This window comes from Temnothorax curvispinosus, unplaced genomic scaffold, assembly GCF_003070985.1.
Source record: "Temnothorax curvispinosus isolate PA1 unplaced genomic scaffold, ASM307098v1 QBEX01005011.1, whole genome shotgun sequence".
Classification (NCBI taxonomy): domain Eukaryota; kingdom Metazoa; phylum Arthropoda; class Insecta; order Hymenoptera; family Formicidae; genus Temnothorax; species Temnothorax curvispinosus.
In genome coordinates this window covers 59,973-80,117 of record NW_020214791.1, presented here as the reverse complement: position 1 = coordinate 80,117, position 20,145 = coordinate 59,973, and the positions used below count along the sequence as shown (strand labels likewise).

General features: G+C 43.3%; 1 protein-coding gene across 1 annotated transcript in view; it reads right to left on the bottom strand.

Annotated features, from left to right (window-relative positions):
* LOC112454381 (transcription initiation factor TFIID subunit 1) overlaps window positions 1-20,145 on the bottom strand; it is a 75,280-nt gene that overhangs the window by 14,595 nt on the left and 40,540 nt on the right. Inside the window, exons 2-4 of the mRNA XM_025015739.1 lie at window positions 15,858-15,977; window positions 11,176-11,311; window positions 39-961 (exon numbers count right to left, since the gene is read on the bottom strand). Of these exons, the coding sequence (XP_024871507.1) occupies window positions 39-961; window positions 11,176-11,311; window positions 15,858-15,884 (1,086 nt within the window). The 5' untranslated portion in view covers window positions 15,885-15,977. The remainder of the gene's footprint in view (window positions 1-38; window positions 962-11,175; window positions 11,312-15,857; window positions 15,978-20,145) is intronic.

The following is a 20,145-nucleotide window of genomic DNA, read 5'->3' as shown; positions in this document are numbered from 1 at the left end:
AGTATTGATAGCAATTTGAAATCTTCGAATGTACGTACCTGGGAATGCAGTACCGCGTGATTGGTGACGCGATCGAGATCGTCGAGATCATCGTCAGAGCGATTGACCTTGCAGTCGAAGGCCGTCTCGTAGAGGTGACGTTGCCTGGCCATCCCTTCTTCGTCCTCTTCCTCGGGCTCCGCGTCTTCCTCGTCTCCCTCCTCCCCCTCGTCCTCACCCTCCACGTCGTCCTCGTCCTCGACGAGTATCGGCTGCGGGTCTATCCTCCGTGTACGTCGTAGCTTGCGCACTTGGTGCCGCGTTACTTGCGGCTGCCGTCGGTCTAGCTCATCCTCCTCCTCTTCGGGCGATGCGACGCAGGTACAAACGGTGGTAGGCAGATCATGGCTCAGCAGCCTATGCGGAGGCATGAGGGTGTGATCCCACTCGGTGATGATACACGACGAGAGGATCTCGTTTCTGGCTGGAACCACATGCTCGCTCCCCGACGTGGGGCTTACTAGATCTTGACTGCGATAGTGCGGCGGTGGCAGCGGCGGTGGATACGGCTGCTGCAGTTGCTGATAATGCCGTGGCTGGGACGAATACGAGCCTCCATCACCCGCTACCGAGTTCCTCTTGGGTATACCGGGTGTGCGCGAACGCTCGCCCGGTACATCGAGACTGACGCTCTTCCGGTACTTGCTCGGCTGCGATTTGGACAGTTGCTCCGGTACCTTGAAAAGATCGCCGTAGTAATACGGCGACGGATGACGCACAGGTTGAGCGGACTCGGTCGGGGATTGATCGGTCAGATGCACCAGAGCGACACAATCCACGAGCAGGCCGTCGGTCGAAGTTAAAGTGTCCCTGTCTGCCGATGGGGCACGGGTCGAGGAAGCGTAAACGCTATTCTTTCGTTTTTTAACGATCACTCGCCCGTCCTCGTCGTCCTCGCAGGACGAACCGGATGCTGAAGGATCTGAAGATTGATAAAAATGGAACGAAATGTTATTTTTATTGAGACAAGTGCTAATAATTATAACAAGTTATAATTTATATAATTCTTGTGCAATGTAATAATATTTTGGTTTCAAGATATGTCAGGAGATGACAAAGAATTCGTCGATCGTAAACGTAAAGATTCAGAAGATTTACGCGTAAAAAGATGTCCTGGCCATACAAAGCTCACTTTCGAGAACCCCGAAAACGGCGCGAAATTTTCATAATCGTTCTGTTGTGGAAGGAAGCGCAGGGGACTCGGGCCGTCGAAGAAAGAGAACGAAGCTTACAGGGAAAGCAAAATTGCCTTGAAATGGCAGCCTTATCTCCTTAAAAATCACTTCCTCCGTCCGTGGGATATTACCGTAATGGTCTTTGGCTTCCTTGCCTGACGTCCTATGCTTGCTCCACCCCACAACCAACCACCTCTTTCAACCTCTTCGTATTCGTCGACCCGTTCGAGCATCATCTAATGCCTCTTTAGACTTTACGATCGTGTCACGGCCATTCGCGACATCAACGAGAGAAAGAGAGAGAAAGCAAGGTCGAGCACATGGAGGAGGCACGAAATTACGCGGACACCCGGTACATTATTATATAGCCAAGGTACACATGCGAAATAGACGAAAGGACTGAAGATAATGGGCACATTATGCTCGACCGGAGAGGGCCCCACCGAAATCCTTTCTCGTTCCCTCCCTCCTTGCGAGGGCGGCAAGAACGAAGATGCGCCATAAACCATGTTGGTTGCTGCTTTTGACAGGAACCACCGCGGATGTACAGACGAACTTGCCGAACGAGAGAAAAAAAATTATTATCGGAAGCCGCTCTGGTCCATTGCATCGTCCAGTCAGCACCGCTGGACCAGACACAAAGGCTCGCAGCATCAGGATGCGGATATCGACCGCTTAGAGTGCAATAGGCAGTCGTTGTACGTCTCTATGTCGCCGGGTAATTTGTTTTTGATCGATCTCCGTTCACACAATGTGAGTAATCATATCGCGCACGCGTATGCACACAATGTACATGTAATTATTTAACGGTGAATAACCCTTTGTACATTTATCTCACCATTTAATGCGTCCAACTTTATTAATACCCACGATTTATTTAATACTCGGCTAACTCAAATTTCCCAAGTGATATTTTCTATATTAAAGATATTACTATGCTGCTAGTACTAGATATTTTGTAATTGCTTGGTGCATACACGGCGGAATGTACTTTAATAATTTCAAGTTTTATTAATCTCAATACGGAAAATTATATACGAATTCAGTCAAACAAATTATATCATGTTAAATTCATAAATAAATGAAGAAAAACCGACAAGTCCATTAGAAATGCGGATTTGCCGCATATTCCGGTATGATATTTAGGTAAAATCACTGTGGGATCCATAACGTGGCAGGATATCCCCAATTTCCGGCGTATTTCACTATCACGAGAGGGCTTGAACTTCATTTTCCACGGTCAAATACAAAGGAGCGGCAGCTGGGGGATTCGCGAAGCGCGAAATGGGAAATTAATTCCTGGACAATGAATTCGGCAAATTATCGCACAATCCGCCTGTCGCCGTAAAACGGGGACGGACCGCGTGCGATTCCATTTTATCTTTCCTTCGAATCCGCGGCACATTCTTGGCAGCGAGTGACAAACGGCGAAGAAGCCCCGGATACGAGAAGCTGCGAAAGAAATGGTCCCCGCGAAACCAGACGTTGTCTACGTATTCAAACTTTCACAATAGGGCAGGATCGCGGAAGGCGACTGATGACCCATCCCCTTCGCGGGGATGAAAAACGGGAGTGAGGATCCATTACCTTTTCTTTTCACCTGAAGCTACTTTTCTACCGACTTTTCTCGGCGAAACTTTTCACCATTAAACTTTTAAACATTCAAAAACGGTGCGATGCGCGGGATTAGAGCGACCACCAATCTGCAGGATTAATGGTAAAAATACAATACCGGATGTTGCGGCAGAGAAGAATGCTAACGAGGAAACGCAATATTGTTTGCGCAGTTGGTGTAATATCACGATAAAATTATATCAGAGAAACGTGCCCGAGATAGGGGAACCCAATCCTCGGGAAACAAAAAACATGATAAAGAAAACTTCCCGTGAAAGTGAGATCGAAGGAAACATGAATATGTATTTGCATCTGCTTCGTTCGTGCAACTCAGGCAAGACGTAGGATTAAATTTCGGGAAAATAAACATATTAAAATATACCGCAATAAGCAGGATATTACACCAACTGTGTTCCGTAGCAATATCTGAAACAATCTATGGTTGAACGAGAAATGTGAAAACTTCTCTCAAAAAATCAGAATGTGACGACACGTGATTTATTTTGCTTTTTGTAATGTGTGGAGAAATATACGAAAATTGTGTTTCAAGGCTGCCCTATATACGACCAATTGTATCGACCACCCACGTCGAGACCGATTATTCGTTCGCAAGCGAGAAAAACTGCAATGGACAGCACAGCCGGGCCTTCCATTGAACGCGCACACAAACATATATATATATATATATATATATATATGTATATATATATATATATAAAAACACACTACGTACTGGCGTGTCGCCAAATTGCAGCGATATTGATTAACGATCGATAATCTGATTTGCGAGATACCTGTCGAGGGTCGACTGCATGAAAGAGAAACTAGGGGACTAGAAGGTTGATGATCGAGCAGTTCGATTAAATTGGACTGGATTACATACAGTAGTTGAAAAAAGTGCCCACGTCCGCTCTCGTGCGATGGAAACAATTTTTTTTTAAATTGATGAGTAAAACATTCCGGACAGTTCAATCAGCTATCTGCAATTGATGAATGACATATCTGAGTAAATTTATAGAGTAATATAAAAATATAGTTATGTGAGACCGATTTCTTTCTTAATTAATTATTCACTTTATCATCACACTTTATTAAATTTTATATATATAATTATTGTGGCGTTATGCACAATAATTAGCCATTTATGCGTGCATTAATAAATCCAGCAAACAAAAATAAACTGTATGTAAAATACAGCTAATAATGAAAAATCTACTGACGAATGCACGAATAAATGGCTAATTATTGTGCATAACGGCACGATCGGACGTGTAGACGAGTCAGTAACGGATACTACATGCGAATGAGTGATCGAGTGACAGAAAATGAAAGAGGGTACGTGTATGCAGAGTTAGGGGCGACGATACGCCGGGGATAGGCAGTGGTGCCTACCCTAATGAATCTATTACGGCCGGTGAGCGACAACCCTCGGCCTAGCAATCACTACAGATAACACGAAACGCTGTCGCATGCACCCTGTTTACATGAATCTGTAGATAACGAAGATGAACGTCCGAGGCGATCTATTTTGGATTTACAATGCACGGAATCAACGTGCGAATTAGACGAGAACACAAAAGAAACTCACGTACGAGAATTGTTATCTACGTCGATTAAGGTCAGTTAGATAATGATATTGTGATTGCAATCAATTTTCGATTAGGAACAGTCGGCAAGGCTATAGAACGTGACCCATATCAACTCGTGTTTAGAAATCGCTTATCAACCTATAACGAGCATACAGCTCATATTAATACTTACTAAATTATCTGGGAATAATCAAATACGGTAATGCAAGTTTAGTTTGGTTCAATATAATTATCATTAAATAGTCAAATAAAACTCTTAGGTACACAAATAATTTCATATTAATAAATAAAACTCAAATTTAAACAATATAAATATAATTCTAAAATTTAACACAATGGTGTAATCTGTAATGTTAATCAAAATTTTTGAAATATGAAATTCTTTAAAGTTATATATGATTGATTATATATATCTCTGTAAATTTTATGATAATCATATAATATATCCTATTCCGAGGGAACATTATTTCGTCAAACGTTATAACCGTCACGCTATGCTACTAACGCAAAACTCTAGAATGATTTTCTGTCTCCGGATCAGACTCTTGATTATATGATAATCCCGAACACGTGACTTCATTTTTATCACGACGGTCGCAACGCCGTTTATGCAATCTTCCGTTTCTTCTGCGATTGACGGCCGGCGGTAGGGCAAGGAAAATTCAAGGGGAAATCTTTATATAAAGAAGATCGCAACGCAAGCTCGGGACCACTTCACTCCGCATTTTATTAGATATTGTCCCCGTAACGTGACCGAGGTGGCGATAGTGTGTCTGCAGTATATGGATCGTGGGATTGTATCGCCTTTCAGACGGAAGAGAAGAAAAGCGGTAAAGAAGAAGTGGGAAGATATAAGATGGGCGGCGCAATTGCCCAACCTTGGAAGATATCGCCGGTCAACGTTCAGGAGGATCTTCAGGGCGTCTTACGAAGCAGCTAAAGATTACGGGCCAAGCTGAGCAGCGACGAAACGAAAGCCAATCTCGGTTATTGGCTCCAGGATTCGCGCCAGGATCCACGGTTACGATCGCGAGATTGGCCAAAGTATCTCGTGCGAAATGTGTCAGCCGTGTCAAGGGTCGTGGAAGGGTGACGCTTGGTCGCACGAATATGAGCATAAACTATCCGAAGATTATCAAATACGTCCAGGAAGTAGATACCGAGCTGATGAACGTCGCGATAAATTCCTGGTTATGCCAAGTAGCTTGAATAAATCAATTAGTGTCGCCTGTAATCTCGCATTATCCGATGTAATTTATGATTAAAGCAAAGATTGTAACGTGACGGCGACAGAGCGATGCAGCAGCCTTTCCGTTATGAAAGTATATTTTCTTCGAACCCCTTTTATTACGCTGTTATTAAGCTCTCTGTCATCTTTTCGAGGCAAAAAGAAGCTACTAACAAGCCAAAGTTATAAGGATCATGGCAACGATTACAAAGTTATCACTTCAAAGGGAAGGAGCTATCGGAAACAGAGGGGCGGGCCACTTTGAAGAGAATCTATCTGTTTTTTAGAAACTCGCTACAAACGCATATTCTCGAACGCGTACGCATAGTCGAGATGATTGAAGCAACGACTGATTACGAGGGTACGTCGATCCTTTGGAGCGCCGCGCCGCGTCCTTTGATTACTGTTTCGTATAAAGCCGTTCATCGATGAAACTGACAGCTTTGAATCGAAAGGATACGTTTCTGCTTGTCAAATTATAAATGTTGTTTGCTTTTTGATAACTCCATATAAACATCAAATAACAATCTTTTGTTCAGCTGAGATCTAATAAATCACAAAGCTCTTCTTAAACTATCCAATGATTCTGGAATATCTCCTGCACAGTGACACAAACCTCTCTCTTCTTCTCCCTGTTTATTCAACACATAAGACCCACAGAAAACCCTAAAACGCAGTCCTAAATCTCCTCACGGTTCGGCTGATCCTCGACGGTGATTTCGCTCCCCGTTAAGAGCGGCTATGCGAATGCAGCTCTGCGTCGTTAGCTTCAATTGATTTTATTGTCAATAAAATCAATGTTTAGGCTCGCCGGAAAGGGTTTTGCGGCGGTAAAAAAGGGGGTGCGAGGTACGGCACAAAGCTGTCGCTCACGGAGGCAACGCGGCGCGTGGATTATTCGCTTTCCTGTCAGTAGACATTGCGCAATTGAAATCTACGTCGGTGGTCACACGCGGGCACAAGCGTTTGCGGCGGAAAGGGGTCGGATCCGACGGAGGTAAACCGAAAGGGTTTCGAACGTGCCCGAAACCTACCCGCCGATTTCGAGCGTCCGCCAAACCGTGCGTATCCCACCCCTTTATGGACTCTTCGAATTAATCGTGTCGCGAGTTTACTTTTGCTTTCAAATTCAATCTTACGTTCCGCTGCTCACTGTGCGGCGGCTCATCGAGTTAACGAGAAATCCCGTATTCGTTTTCAAATCGTGCGATGCAATTTTAATCACAACCAAGACTCGTGTACCATTTGACATACGAATACTCGATTTTATTTTTACAGAAATTTTATTCAAAATTTACTCACTACAAAAATTAGGTCAGTTGAAAAGTTACAGCAGGTAATATTTTTCAATATTTTACTTTCAAAAGTTCAATATCGAATATTATAGTACGATTTCTCTCTGGTTATATTTCTGTCGCTGCGCTAAACGTTATCTCAAGGGGATACGGATTTCACCGGAAATTTCAATAGTTTATATGGAAAGATAGGCGATCTTCAGCAGTTGTGAACGTTTCTTGCATGACGGGAAAGCATCTGACACAGAGATTAGGCCAAGCGCGCGCGAAATTGTCTCGCAACGATATGCAAATCGTGGCATAAATGCTAATTGTAATTGCCCATGAAATGAATTCAAGGGCTCCCTCCTGGCGAAGGGTTCGCTTCGTAGCTTAGTAGCGATCTTTGCCCTCCGAGTCTGCCGAGTATCGAGCGACAAGGCTACGTGTGTTATTTTTAAAAATTTTCATCAAGTTTGCAACCGGTTAATAATGTTATTCATTTGTTTCATGGTAAACAAAGAAAATTATTACAAGCGATACATTCTTAGCACAAAAAAATAACCCTGCTAAAAAGTTATCTGAAAACACTAGTCGCATACAAATCTCATTAACCACTTTTTATTCACCCTGCACTCTCAACGTGAACATCCGAAAAGGGCAATTGCCAAAGAGAAAGCTAAAACAGTTGCTAATTGGGGGGGACTCGGTTTTACAGTAAACGAAACAAAATGATATGATTAGGACGTTAATTCGCTTTCCGGTACACATTGCTAACGAGAATAGGACGCGGTGGAGTCAGACAGTTTCGAACAAAATCCAATAATACTTTTAACAGAGCTCTCAAATAACTTCTTCTGATAAAAATCGTGTAGCGAAACCGTAAGCTTTGATGTCAATTCAATCATCCCGATATTGCAAGGCACGTCCCTCGATACCGCTATACGTGATAAACTTTCCATCTTACTACCGCGATACGCGAATTTAACTTGCGAAATTGCGCGGGGATTAAGATCTCGCCTCTAGATCTGAGCACGTACTTACCGTCGGACGAGCCAGAATTATGCTGGTGACAGTCTGTAAATGATCTAGTTTACGACGCGAGAAAGTGAGGGATATAGTGAGGCGTATCCCAAAGTAAAGCGGAAAGGGAAACGGCGCGGCGGTGGGAAGAGAAAGAGACAGAGAGAAAGACGGAGAGAGAGAGAGAGAACAAAGAGAATGGAGGATGAGATCAAAGACAAGGACAGAAGGGTCTGTGGTTAAGTATTCATCTTCATAGCGATTATATTTTCGAGTCGTTTACATACGTGAAGTAGGGAAACTGGTAGAAATCGGATACGCTCGAGTCTACTTAATCGTTATAAACGCGTATTTATTGTATTTAGCTGGACAATGAAGCCAGACCCCCCCTCAGGGGCTCACGTATGTGTGAGTACGGGATTGGCAACCCCGAGGTACCCTAGCCACTCAAGACCTGAGAATAGTCAGACCACACTCTGATCTTCTGGGGATACGAAAGTGGAGACCGTGCATATCACGCTTATTTATATCACATATTTAAATTGCATAAATAAAAAAATATAGAAGATTATAAATATTATTACAAAGTTAAAACTCAAGCATGCAGATCATTCGAGCGAATATAAAAAGGTCAGACGGGATTACGTTAAAAGTCTGTGGCTGTAATTCAGCGCTCTACGCACGGGTATAAATTTCCGCTAACAAATATATATATACGTCGGCAGCTTTTGAACAGCGTTTGATGAACACCAGGCCCGCCTTCTCCCGCTCGGACGACGGACAAACCGACGGACGGATTGACATTTGCATACGATGGACCCGCACGGGCGTTAACTGCTCGGGGACGCGGAATGAGCTACAAGTCACCTGGTACCAGTAATTGAAATGAGGGTAACTTTGAAGAGGGGTCGCGCGAACAAACGAGGAGCTTGAAAAGTTCTTTCAACGACATATCGTAGATTCACGTAATATTGAACGGGATTAAAATTATGGTAGGTTTCTTTACAGAAAAAAGATTTAATTAATATCGATAGAACAATTGAAAGAAGGTAGAATATACGATTGTTCCAGAATTGTCATTATCATTACTGAATTGAATAATTATAGAACAATCAATGTAGTAATTCATTGATCTATATTTCTCTTGTAATACGGTTGTAATGTAATTACTTTAAAACACTTGAAAATTTATAATCTTATTTGACAAAAAGCTTTCTTGCTTTTAGTTCACCGTAAATTGTTAACAATATAACGTGCCGTATTTGATTTAATTCACGGCAAAGTGCGTGCTCCACAGAAAGACAAGAAAAAATCTGTTGGGTGGGCTCTGGCTGTGAAACACGGTTAATAAGTGGAACGGCGCTGGAAAATGCGGTAGTGAGCAGGCACACAAGCTGAAATACCCCTCGAAACTTTACGGACTATGAAAGCGAAATGAGAATGGGCGGGCGATACCGCGGGTGGTTCGGCGCAGCAGGGATGGGAAGTTTAATTAAATATCACACGACATATTATGGGAGGCGGGAGGTGCCGCGCATGGTGTCGATGGCAAGTAACGTCGGGGACAGCCCGCGAGACCGAAAAGTTCGTGCCAACGAGTGAACGAGGAGCGAGCTCGTAGTAACGGACAACGACGGGGACGGTACCGGAAGTTAACGGAGGGCGGCGAACCGTCCAGACATTTCAGCGTCATCGGTACCCTTTTATAAAAGCCGCCAGTCTGAAAATTCCATTCGGTCTACCCTCGCGCGCGCGCATTTCCCTTATATTCACCCCTATCGACGCGACTGCTGATTCAATTCTCACGAAAGGAACGGCATTCCTCGAATGGCAAGGACGACAATTTATTTTTAATCTTATAATGTCTCCGTCGAAAGCCTGCGGAGATTTCATCGCGAGATGGCGAAAGAAACGTTACGAAGCAAATATTCAATGTACCAATAACAAAGAAAGCTAACAAAAGTAAATTGCTCCTCTCGTTTGATAATGGCGAAGAAACAAAACAGCACGTGTGTAATACATTTAGTGATATTATCATGTCGCTAGGGAAAACACAAGTCAAGAGGTCATATGTCTTCCCCTGTTCCTACCAAAGAACGCAAATCTTTGCACAGGCCTCGCGTTGATCCTTGCCACATTAACAATGACTTGCGAATTAAAAGCCCATGAATATGGTAAGGATGCAAATTCCGTCGGTGTTTACTCGGGATCAGTGTTACACGGCAATCTGCATACTCGAGTGTCGGGATGCCCGGTGACGCGCGACGAGGGTTGCGAATCAGGTTCGTATCGTCTACACGTGGGACAATCGTGCGGAGTTAATAACGACCCACAGCATTCCTTCGTGAGGATAACGCGGCAGGAATTTAATCCGCAAGCTCTCTCGCTAACGTTTAGAAGTTTCCTAGCCGCTATTTAAGGTCGCGTGAAGATACGAGAGTTTCTAATTCGTGTGGAATCTCTCTACCGCCTGGTAGTTTTGCAATCTCGCCGAATCGGTGGGTATCATCCACCGCGAAAAAGAGACGATCCCCTATTTCGCCCGACCCCGTCGATTAATCCGTTAGCCGCTCTCGCGACCAACCTGTGCGTACCGTTCAATTATCGAGGGGCTCTTCTCCCTCTCTTACCCGACACGCTAACTGAGTTGTTACCTCGATAATTCGTACGTCGTAGTATCGGCCGTAACACCGGCGGCTCGCCACATTAATTTGCGGCCTGGCATGAGAATTTCCGCTTAACTGCGTTATCCCGGAACTTATCGTACACTATCAGTGATCAATCAATGTAGAATCCAAACATTTCGCCAATATTCAGCGCTACGGCTCATGCTTCGAATATCATTAATTTTACCATAATTATTTTATTAGTATATTTAGTATCATATTTAATTACATAATTATATAATAATATAATTAAGAGCGTTTAATATTATATTTAATATTATATACAATAATGTGGTTAAAAGTACTTAGCATTACATTTAATTATATTGTTGATCGTTGATACAAAATTGAAATATATAATTATATACTTCGAATTTTTCCTCTTTATTAAACCATAAATAGGATAAACTTCATGTTAAATATTTCTCTTTGTTTCTCAAAATAGGCGGATGCTACTTTTATGTCTATTCACTGTACAACAACTTTACATATTCAGTTAGAATTAAATCCTTGCATTATCTCGACCATAATGTCCACAATGCCGGCTTAAAGAAAAGACTTACATACCTGTGTATGGTCGACAATAATTGCGATTTGCTCTGCTGTAAACTGTTGGCAAAGACGTCTCCGCTCCCGGCTCTACGTACGCTTTACTCTTGCTGTCTCTAGGGTCGCTGTATTGTTCCACAACCTCGATTTCCGCCTGCAAACAGAACACAAATTGTTTCCTTCCGTTTTCACACAAAAGAGAATCCGTATGTACATCTTCGCGTCTGAAATAGCGATCGATCTGGCGCTTCCATTAAAGAATATAGTTCTCGAATAACAAACTCGCGATAAAACGATTTGCTCGTAACGACACAAGATAGACGACATATAAAACAAATTGGCCTGGATTGTTGTAATAATACTAGTTTAACGACGTGCGTTCTTTCCGGCGTTCTCGCGTGCACAGTAATGCTCGAATTTGTCCCAGGAGAGAATATCTTTGAGAGGGATTATCAGAGACAGCTTCGCTTAAATTTACACGGTAGCTCGGTGTCATTTTCTGGTCCTGAATGCAGCCAATTGCGGTAATACCTTGGCCGAGGCTCGAGGAAACACGCTTCCAACCGTTCCCCTAAATGATGATCGTTATTTCGAGAGAAAACAACTGCGGCGACAATTCGTTTCCGCCGGCCCGGTGGATTAAACGTAGCGCTCAAATAATCAACCAGAATGACGACGAACATTAATATCCCGTATAAAGATTACCTAAGCCTGAAGGCGTGATATTTCTTAGTACAATCAAACGCGAATTGCACGTCACATTCGTTTTAACAATCTTAACCCGAAGGAACGGGAAGAAGTAAATTCCCCTCGACTGAATTCAATCAACCATGAGCAAGTAAGGGTTTCTTGCATTGGCTGCGGAAGCCCTTCAGTCCTACGACGATTATGCGATCAGTGCTTCACTGATATTAATGATAATAATGATAATAAAAATTCGACAATCTTTAGATAATAAACGACAGGAAATAAAGATCTTCACCACTGGGTAAAAAGAAGAATCAATCGATAAAAGCTTTCCTCTCTTTCTCTCTCTCTCATTCTCGGTTTTAACGTTATATCGACAATTGGGAAAGTAGAATAAAAAAAGAAACGAGACAGTGCAAGAGAAAGCTCAGCAGGGCGAGACGAGCAGACATCCGGGCAATGCAAGACAGACGAAGGCGACGGCGGAGAAGACAAGTAGCCTTAAATTGAAAGAGCCCAAAATTGGAATTCTCCTGCCAAAGTGGAGCGCTATGCCTCCAGGGGCTGTTTCGAAGACGAAGTCGATTGCTTCCAGTCATCTTACCTACCAGCCCCGTTCCCTCTCTCGTCGCGCCAGCTCTCCTCTGTAGAACGGATAAATTTGTAGATGTTTATACGGAAATTACGAAGGGATGACTCCGCAAGCACAGTGGAGGCCGCTCGATCGGCTGTCGCAAATCCGATGACGAACGGGGGCTGACTCGACTTTCCGCGAAACCGAGAACCGCGTCGGCCGAATCCCGCGTCGCGCGGGTGGTTGCGAAAATGATTACGCGGGGTTATCGGCGTGCGCAACGTTATCGAGAAATCGAATTGCCGTTCGATTCGGCGAGTGAAAACGCGCGAATCTAGCAATGCCTCGTTAAGCGGACAGAGGTAAATCTGTAAAGCTGTCGCGCGCGGCATTTGCAGCGGAAAAGCAAAGGCAAATAATAAACAAACAGGGCGTCCCAAGTTTTGCCGTCCGGACTTCTCTCTGTGTGTGAACTGTTTGACCACCACTTTGAGGATTGTGTCGAATGCAGTGCCGTCGAACGCAATGCAAATAGTACTCATCACACCCTATCATATTCAGTCGTTAATACCGTTCGATTTATTGAGGGCTTTAATCCGATTATTTGGTCACTGCGTCATAATTTGGCGTAATTATCTGCTAATCTAATCGCCTGACTTTATCGTATTTACGAGTTTAGACGATGGAACGAAAATTTTTTTATCACATTGTTGAATTCCATTAATAATGCATTTTGGAGAAGGATACTAGGATCATACAGAATAAATCAGTAGTTTAGTTTTTAAATATAGAATTTAATCGCTGTAAATACAAAAAATGAAACTCGCTACGAATAACTCGCCGAAAAATTTTACCGAGAAATAAATATTAATGTTGCAGCGTTGCAAAGAGTCGAGCTATATTAATGGCGAACAGTGATACGGTTCATAACATAAATAACGCTGTTACACAGAATGGCACTCTCGAGGAAACGTCACGTCGGCGACGTCGATCGCTCTTAATTTCGTGTGGAGCGAGCCAGTATTTCCACAATATCCGCGTATAATACAAGACATTATTAACAATATGCAGATAATGGCGTTATAGGTGAAGCGGGGCCGCAAGAAAAATGAGCGATGTAAGATAAGACGCACGTAAAAGCGCTTTTTAGCGGTGCGAGTATCAATCACTCTCGTTCTCGGACGAGGGACATCTCACAAAGGGCCTGACATCAAGCACTTTCCTCACGGAGTCAATTTTTTCCCGGAATTCTCGCAGAAGGACGCGTCCCTTTTCGAACTGGTCGGGAATTAATTACGCTCACTTTTCGACGTAATTTTCCTCGCTGTGAGTTAATCGCTCCTGTGAATTCGACTTGGTAAATGGCAGCCAGTTCCCTCAGGCATTCTGCCGATGTATACGCTCATCGCTCTGCATTTATCGAATGAACAAATAGATTAGGTCTTTTGTTCGCCTCTTATGATTGAAACGTAACAAAGAGAATTGAGAATCAAAATTTTGCGAATTGGCGAATAAAATACAAAAGTCGCAACTGTGTAACAACTCTCGAAAAAGACACGTTTACTAAAGTTCTACGCTCCAAAAGCCCTTTGTTATAGTGATAAATGCGAGCAGCACCAGTGCTCGATCTCATGCATAAAATAAAGCGCTAAGTATTAAGTAGGGCTTACGAGCACGACTCATAACGATTCACCCTCTCGAGAGTCAAGTGGCACCCGCTTTCTGTCTTTGTCACACTCCCCTTTCGCTTCGTTGCGATGCTCGCGGGGGTTGTCGGTGACAACGAAGCGAAGGAAACTTTTGTTCGGCGCACTCAGGTGTCGTCCCTTTTCTACGACGTTTCTTTCTCTTTCTTTTATGAACTCCCTTGCGACGCGACGGTCGTGCGGCGCGATCCCATTTATTTGTATATAGTAATCAGACACCGAGTTGATGGTAGCGAATTAAATTTTTTCGAATTAACATTTCAAATATGGTTGTAAATAAACATTTTTTAATTTAATAATATGTGTAGTAATGTATAAAATAAATGCATAAAACCAGGTGCGAAGATATTAGTATAAAACACAGTATTTTTATAAAAACTTTGATCTTTAAAAAATCCAAGTTATCTTTGCTGACTTGAAAATATTGTCAAACAACCAATTCGTAGATACGTGAATATATATATATCAGTCATGGTGTACTAAATAATCAAGAAGACTAATTATACAATTGCTGAAAGTATCTACTTCATCGGTCACTCCATTTCTTCGCGAGAAAACCCCAAAACATGTTATTTCGAGCGTACTTTTAAAATAACGGCAGAACGCACGAAGGCGAAACTATATTCCCCACTGCCAAAGCGTTTAAGCTTAAAGCGAAGAGCTCGAGGCAACCCCAAGCGCCAGAAACTGAGTGGCGGAGCAATTATAAGCAACGCCGGAAGTCACCGGTCTCTCCGCCCTGCCACCGATGCTCCTCGTCGTTCCTTTCGCGTTCGTTGTTACCGCCTCTCTCTGACGCCCTTCATCCAATGCCCCCGCGATGCCCCACGCGCTAACGCGCCCGGGGGGTATTTTGTCACCACTGTAATTATATTTCTCCCTTTGGCCGATTCCCCGGTCGTCCGCGTTACGAAAATATCAATACTATCGTTATAGCCAACAAAACGACTCGAGCCACAGTCGTAGGAAGTGACGTCATGCGCGCAGAGAATGAATCAGTCGAGGGATCGCGTATATAAAATGTTTATTTTAAAACCTTTTGCTGACTCTGTATCTAAAACGCGACATAGATTTCCTTCTCGCACCGTTTCACGAGTTTTTGTTATTAATTAAGTTTAATGGAGGTGACTATTTTTGTAGTATTTTCTTATTAAAGCCAAAACTTGGTGCGATATTACTAACAACATACTTCATATGCAAGGTACACAAAAGTTATTTGAAGGATTTTGTTTTCCTGCGGAAAAATGGTAACCCCTCGACCTTTTTGATTCACTGCACGTCGCGGGAGGAAAATATCGATAAACTTTTCGGACTGGGAACGTGCCACAATGGGGAACGCGTGAACGTGTAACGGTAGCGTGTTTGCTTAACGCAGAATTCATTGAACTGTAAATACAGATAAAGGCTGCGACTGCGGTGAATAAAGTTACATCGTTACCGCAATAACGCCGCACTGCGTAAAAGCAGTATTCTAAAGTTATGTATTGTCGCCGTCCGATCTCCTTAATTGAATTTTTCATGCAAAGTTCTAGATATATATACACTACTGTATCATAACTGAATTGCATAACGTATCGTGACAGAATAGTGCTGAGGTTTGTAATAAACGTTTTTGACGGAATAGTAAATCGTTTTTCGTTTGTAGAAAATATTTTGAATACCTTACGCTTAAAGAGCAAACTAAGCGATATCGGTTTCAGATGCGATTTTCAATAAAATGTTAAATCACTTACATTCTCCACAGTAGGACTCGGCAGCATCCATTGCACCGCGGAGGTTGCAGCTGCAGCGCTCGCAGGACGTCTCTTGTTGACGAAATCGACCGGTAGACTGTAATCGTCGCACAACGACACCTGCAAGCACAAGCGGGAGAAAATGATATACATCGTGTACCCTCTATTACCATTTCCCATTAACCACTCCATCCAATGAGAATTTTCTCCCGAGAACTTTCATCGCTCTTCGTATCTCTACTTAATAGAGTTTCAAAGTTGTAGGAGATGACTTTCATCAAATGACGCGAACTCCGATAACTGAAAAACTTCGCCCACGCTCTTTAAATCTGCATCACAGCCTCGTGCGCGAGAGCTGATTTTTAATCTTCTATCAGTCGCGTAAAGAATACTAATCTTCACGTAATTGATAATGTAACACAATAATAATTTATATTATGTTATCATATTATGTTATATTTTTGTAACACTCCCCTCAAAGAATAGAATCAATTTATTCTGATTTTAATCCTTGAAATAACTAAAGCAAGCCGATCGTTCCCTTCGCTAATTAGCCTCGACGCTATCGAAGCACGCACCTTCTCTGTTGTAGGGAGAAAAAATACGCACAATGTTGCTGAAAAAGTGAGGAACGATGGCATGAAAATCCGCGGGAAAGCATTCGACATCGAACGGCAGAGGATTTCTGCCACTCGACAAATCGCAGGGTAAGCACCCCAAACCTTCTCCGCATTCTCCAAATCCCCGTTGACGCTGACTGGACCAGCTCATCAGCGATATTTACTGTCTGTCGGAGAATCGATCTATCGATGCGTGAACGCCTCGTCCCACCTGGGTGCGCGCGAGAACCGAGAGCGCGGCCACGGCCTACGTCTATGCATGCATATAAATCGAGACAATCGCGGATCCCCGGGGGCGGCTTATCGCGTCGGAGACCCGGGAGGGGTGGTGGCAGAGTCCACGGGGATGCTCGGCCTGCGAAGGGAGTTTTGCGCGGGGACTCTGCATGCAAATGGTTTGCGTTTATTGTGAGAAGAGAGCGCCGTATGAATATGTGAAGTGGAAAACGAAACAAAGAGAGAGAGAACGAGAGATGAACGGTCGAAGGACAACGAAGGGAATGGAACGAGGAATGATGGGCTCGCGGAAAAGCGGAAATAGCCACGGAGATATCGAGAAATGACGCAACTAGCACTTAACGGCGGAGGGAGCAGTGTGGGGTAGAAAAATCGATTCGCAGAGAGCTGTACTAAAGTACGCAAGCTGAAGCAATCGAGAAGTTACTTTACACGTTTTCTGGTTGTACAAAAATTATACAGATTTTAACGCGCGTAACTTTTCTGAGAAATTCTCCGTGTTATAAAACTGCTTGACTTAATTTTCAGCACTATTTGTAGTCAACAGTAGTGCTGGAACGTGTATGGTCGGACAACGCAATCGCCGGCAGGCAACCTAAAGTAATATAGTATTCGTAGACTATCATTCGTTTACTGTTGCTAAGTCATGTAATTGAACCTAAGCGGTATAGTTTTACATACTTCACCGGCTTCAGGGCGAGCACCTACCCCTAGCTGAACTGCATTCGCTGGCACCTTTGAGGAAGCCAAGCACGAACTAGGCCGGCTCGATAGAGTAAATTCGAGAAAATCCGAGACAATCGCCAATGAGAATCCCCGTAACTGAGAATCATGTTTCACGTTGTCTTAAACATTATCCGTTTATCGATAATATTGCTGGCTCGAGTATTTCCACATTGTGATATATTTAGTCTGGACGCGGCGAGCGGCATGTGAATGTTGACTTTACAGCGGGAAGAACTTTTTAACTCCGCGTAATTTTTATTCCATCAAATCTCTGAGTTATTCATGAAATATTAAAATATGATGCGTGGCTCGTACGCACACCTAGCCAATGCGGTCGTAAATCACAGCGCGCGTAATCCTTAAAGTTTGTCGAAATAGATATTTTTACTGGTGATCCCTGGGTGTCGCCCAAAATGATTTGTTTTCCCATAAATCTTCAACGCCGCGTAAGTTTTCCGAGCACTTGCTATTGAGTGAGGCCGAAAGCTCTCTCTCCGTGGACTGACATTTATAAAGTATCTATTTACGTTTTCTGTTTACCGTGTTTCTAAAGAAACGCTTCGCTATCGTTACCGCTACCGCGTCTGATGTATCGTTGTACGAAAGCGAGCGCAAGTTTGCGTTCTCCCGCGGCGGTATTTCGCGTGGCCGAGATTAAGCCGGAATATTTAGCAAATGTTTCGCATAAATCAAAGCAGCGCAATATGTTCGGAGTTCGAAGCGAGGCTATGTAAATTCATGGTAATACCGCTGGCCACCCTGCAGAGAGGAGTTTCGATTCGCGAAGAGTCGAGAGGGGGGTAAAGAGCGCATTGGGGGACGGACAAGGGGGGACCGAGCGCGACAGCGTGAGTTGGAGGGCCAGGAAGGAACAGGGAAAGTCCAAAAGGAGGGACAGAGAGAAAGACAGAAAGTGAAAGATGCGGAGAGAAAGGAGAGAGAGCGAGAGCGAGAGAAAGGAGCGATGAGCGCGTATTTCATGAACCCCTAAAGCAGCCCTGAGCATTGCGGCGACCGCCACAATCCCATTCATTCTCTTTATGGGCTCCCAAGTATTCGGGAGCGAGCTTGAATAAATCGGAAATTTGCCCCGCGGGGAGCGAGTCGGCCCTCCTCGCGATTTGCCTTTCGGCCTGGTCATTCCCGAACACTGCGTTTCGTTTTTTCGCACGCAAAGCGCGTGATGCACGACTATGATCGTTAATCCTGAGTTGTTTAGCATAGAAAATTGCGGCCAGATAATCTGAACTGATAATAAGAAACTTGATACGGTTATATATGAGAAGTAATTGGCGCATTGCTGCACAATGATAGGTCTTTCAATAAGAACAATAATTTATAAGTTTCTCGTGATACGTCCTAGTGGAATAATCTGATTAATATTCTCGCATATTATGGGCGAATGCTTTCGCTTGGTAATGGTATCCGGGAGAACTATCGTAATAGAAAGCGATATTAACGATTATGCTCCGAACTCGAGCTATGAACGGAATGTTTATTCTACAGAACTTCTCCTTATGCAGTTTGTAACGTACATATCTATGCCAAACTAGTCTAACTGCCTAACTGACCGTGTTAATTCATTTTATTAATTGCTTTGCATTCTCGGTAAAGAGAAGGAATTTCGTGGTTGCGTAATCACATTAATCTTATTAAAAAGACATTATACAAAAGATATCTCTTTTGCAAGGCAATGTTTTTTATTCTAGCTTGTTCACAGAATTTATAAAATATAATAAAAATGTAAATCTTACTATGTAAAATTATTGAAATAATGTATACGATTTTAATATTCGCGACACACTGCGCACGATTGTATTGGAAGAACCGCTAAATCAGCACAGTGTAATGGGTAAATTGTGCAAACAGATCGATCACAATGACATAATTAAATCTAACTGGGAAGGGTTACGACTTGAATAGCTAAGGGTTCTGTTGTTGATACCTCTGCAGAATCTCTAAACGCTTGTCATCAAATTGTACGCGTAACATTTCGTAAGTAAATTTGCGTTGCGGCTAGCAAACGCTCACATTGTTTCCTTTCAACGTTTCCTGAATAAAAAAAAGAAAGGCAATTGTATATATAATCGTGAATTCGCAATTTATGTTATCAATACTTGTCCTCGCCATTCTCTCAACTTAACTGTAGCCATTCTCTTGAACGTGTTTTCGCCAAGTATAGAGTAGGCCGCCACTTTCTTCACCGACCTAGACAATGAGTCAGACCATAAAGAACGCCATAAAGGGAGCTAAAGATCGATGAACAGGGTTAACCATGATTGACGACGAGCGAAAGTGCACACGCAGTCTTCGGGGACTCGCTCTTCTCATTTTCCACGTTACGGCAATCTGAGTCGATCTAACGCTACGAGATAAACACGTTAAAGTTTCGCGAACTGCTCTCCGGAACGCAAGAGTGAAGTCACCCGGGGCTATCCGACGTCCTTTCCGATAGCAACACGTGACGACTCGACATCTTCATTACGTATTTCCCATATGTACTCATCGCTCTTCCTTTGGATATCATTTCTTCTAGTCTACGTTCGTTACGTTACCCCTGGCACCCGGGGGCAACCTGGGCGATGACAAGAAGAAAAATCCTTCGATATCTTCGTGCAGGCGATGAAGCGCGAAAATCCTGAACTTTGAAATATATAGTATAGGTGAGTGCGAATCGAGCACGGTGAAAAAAGATCTGTATAAAA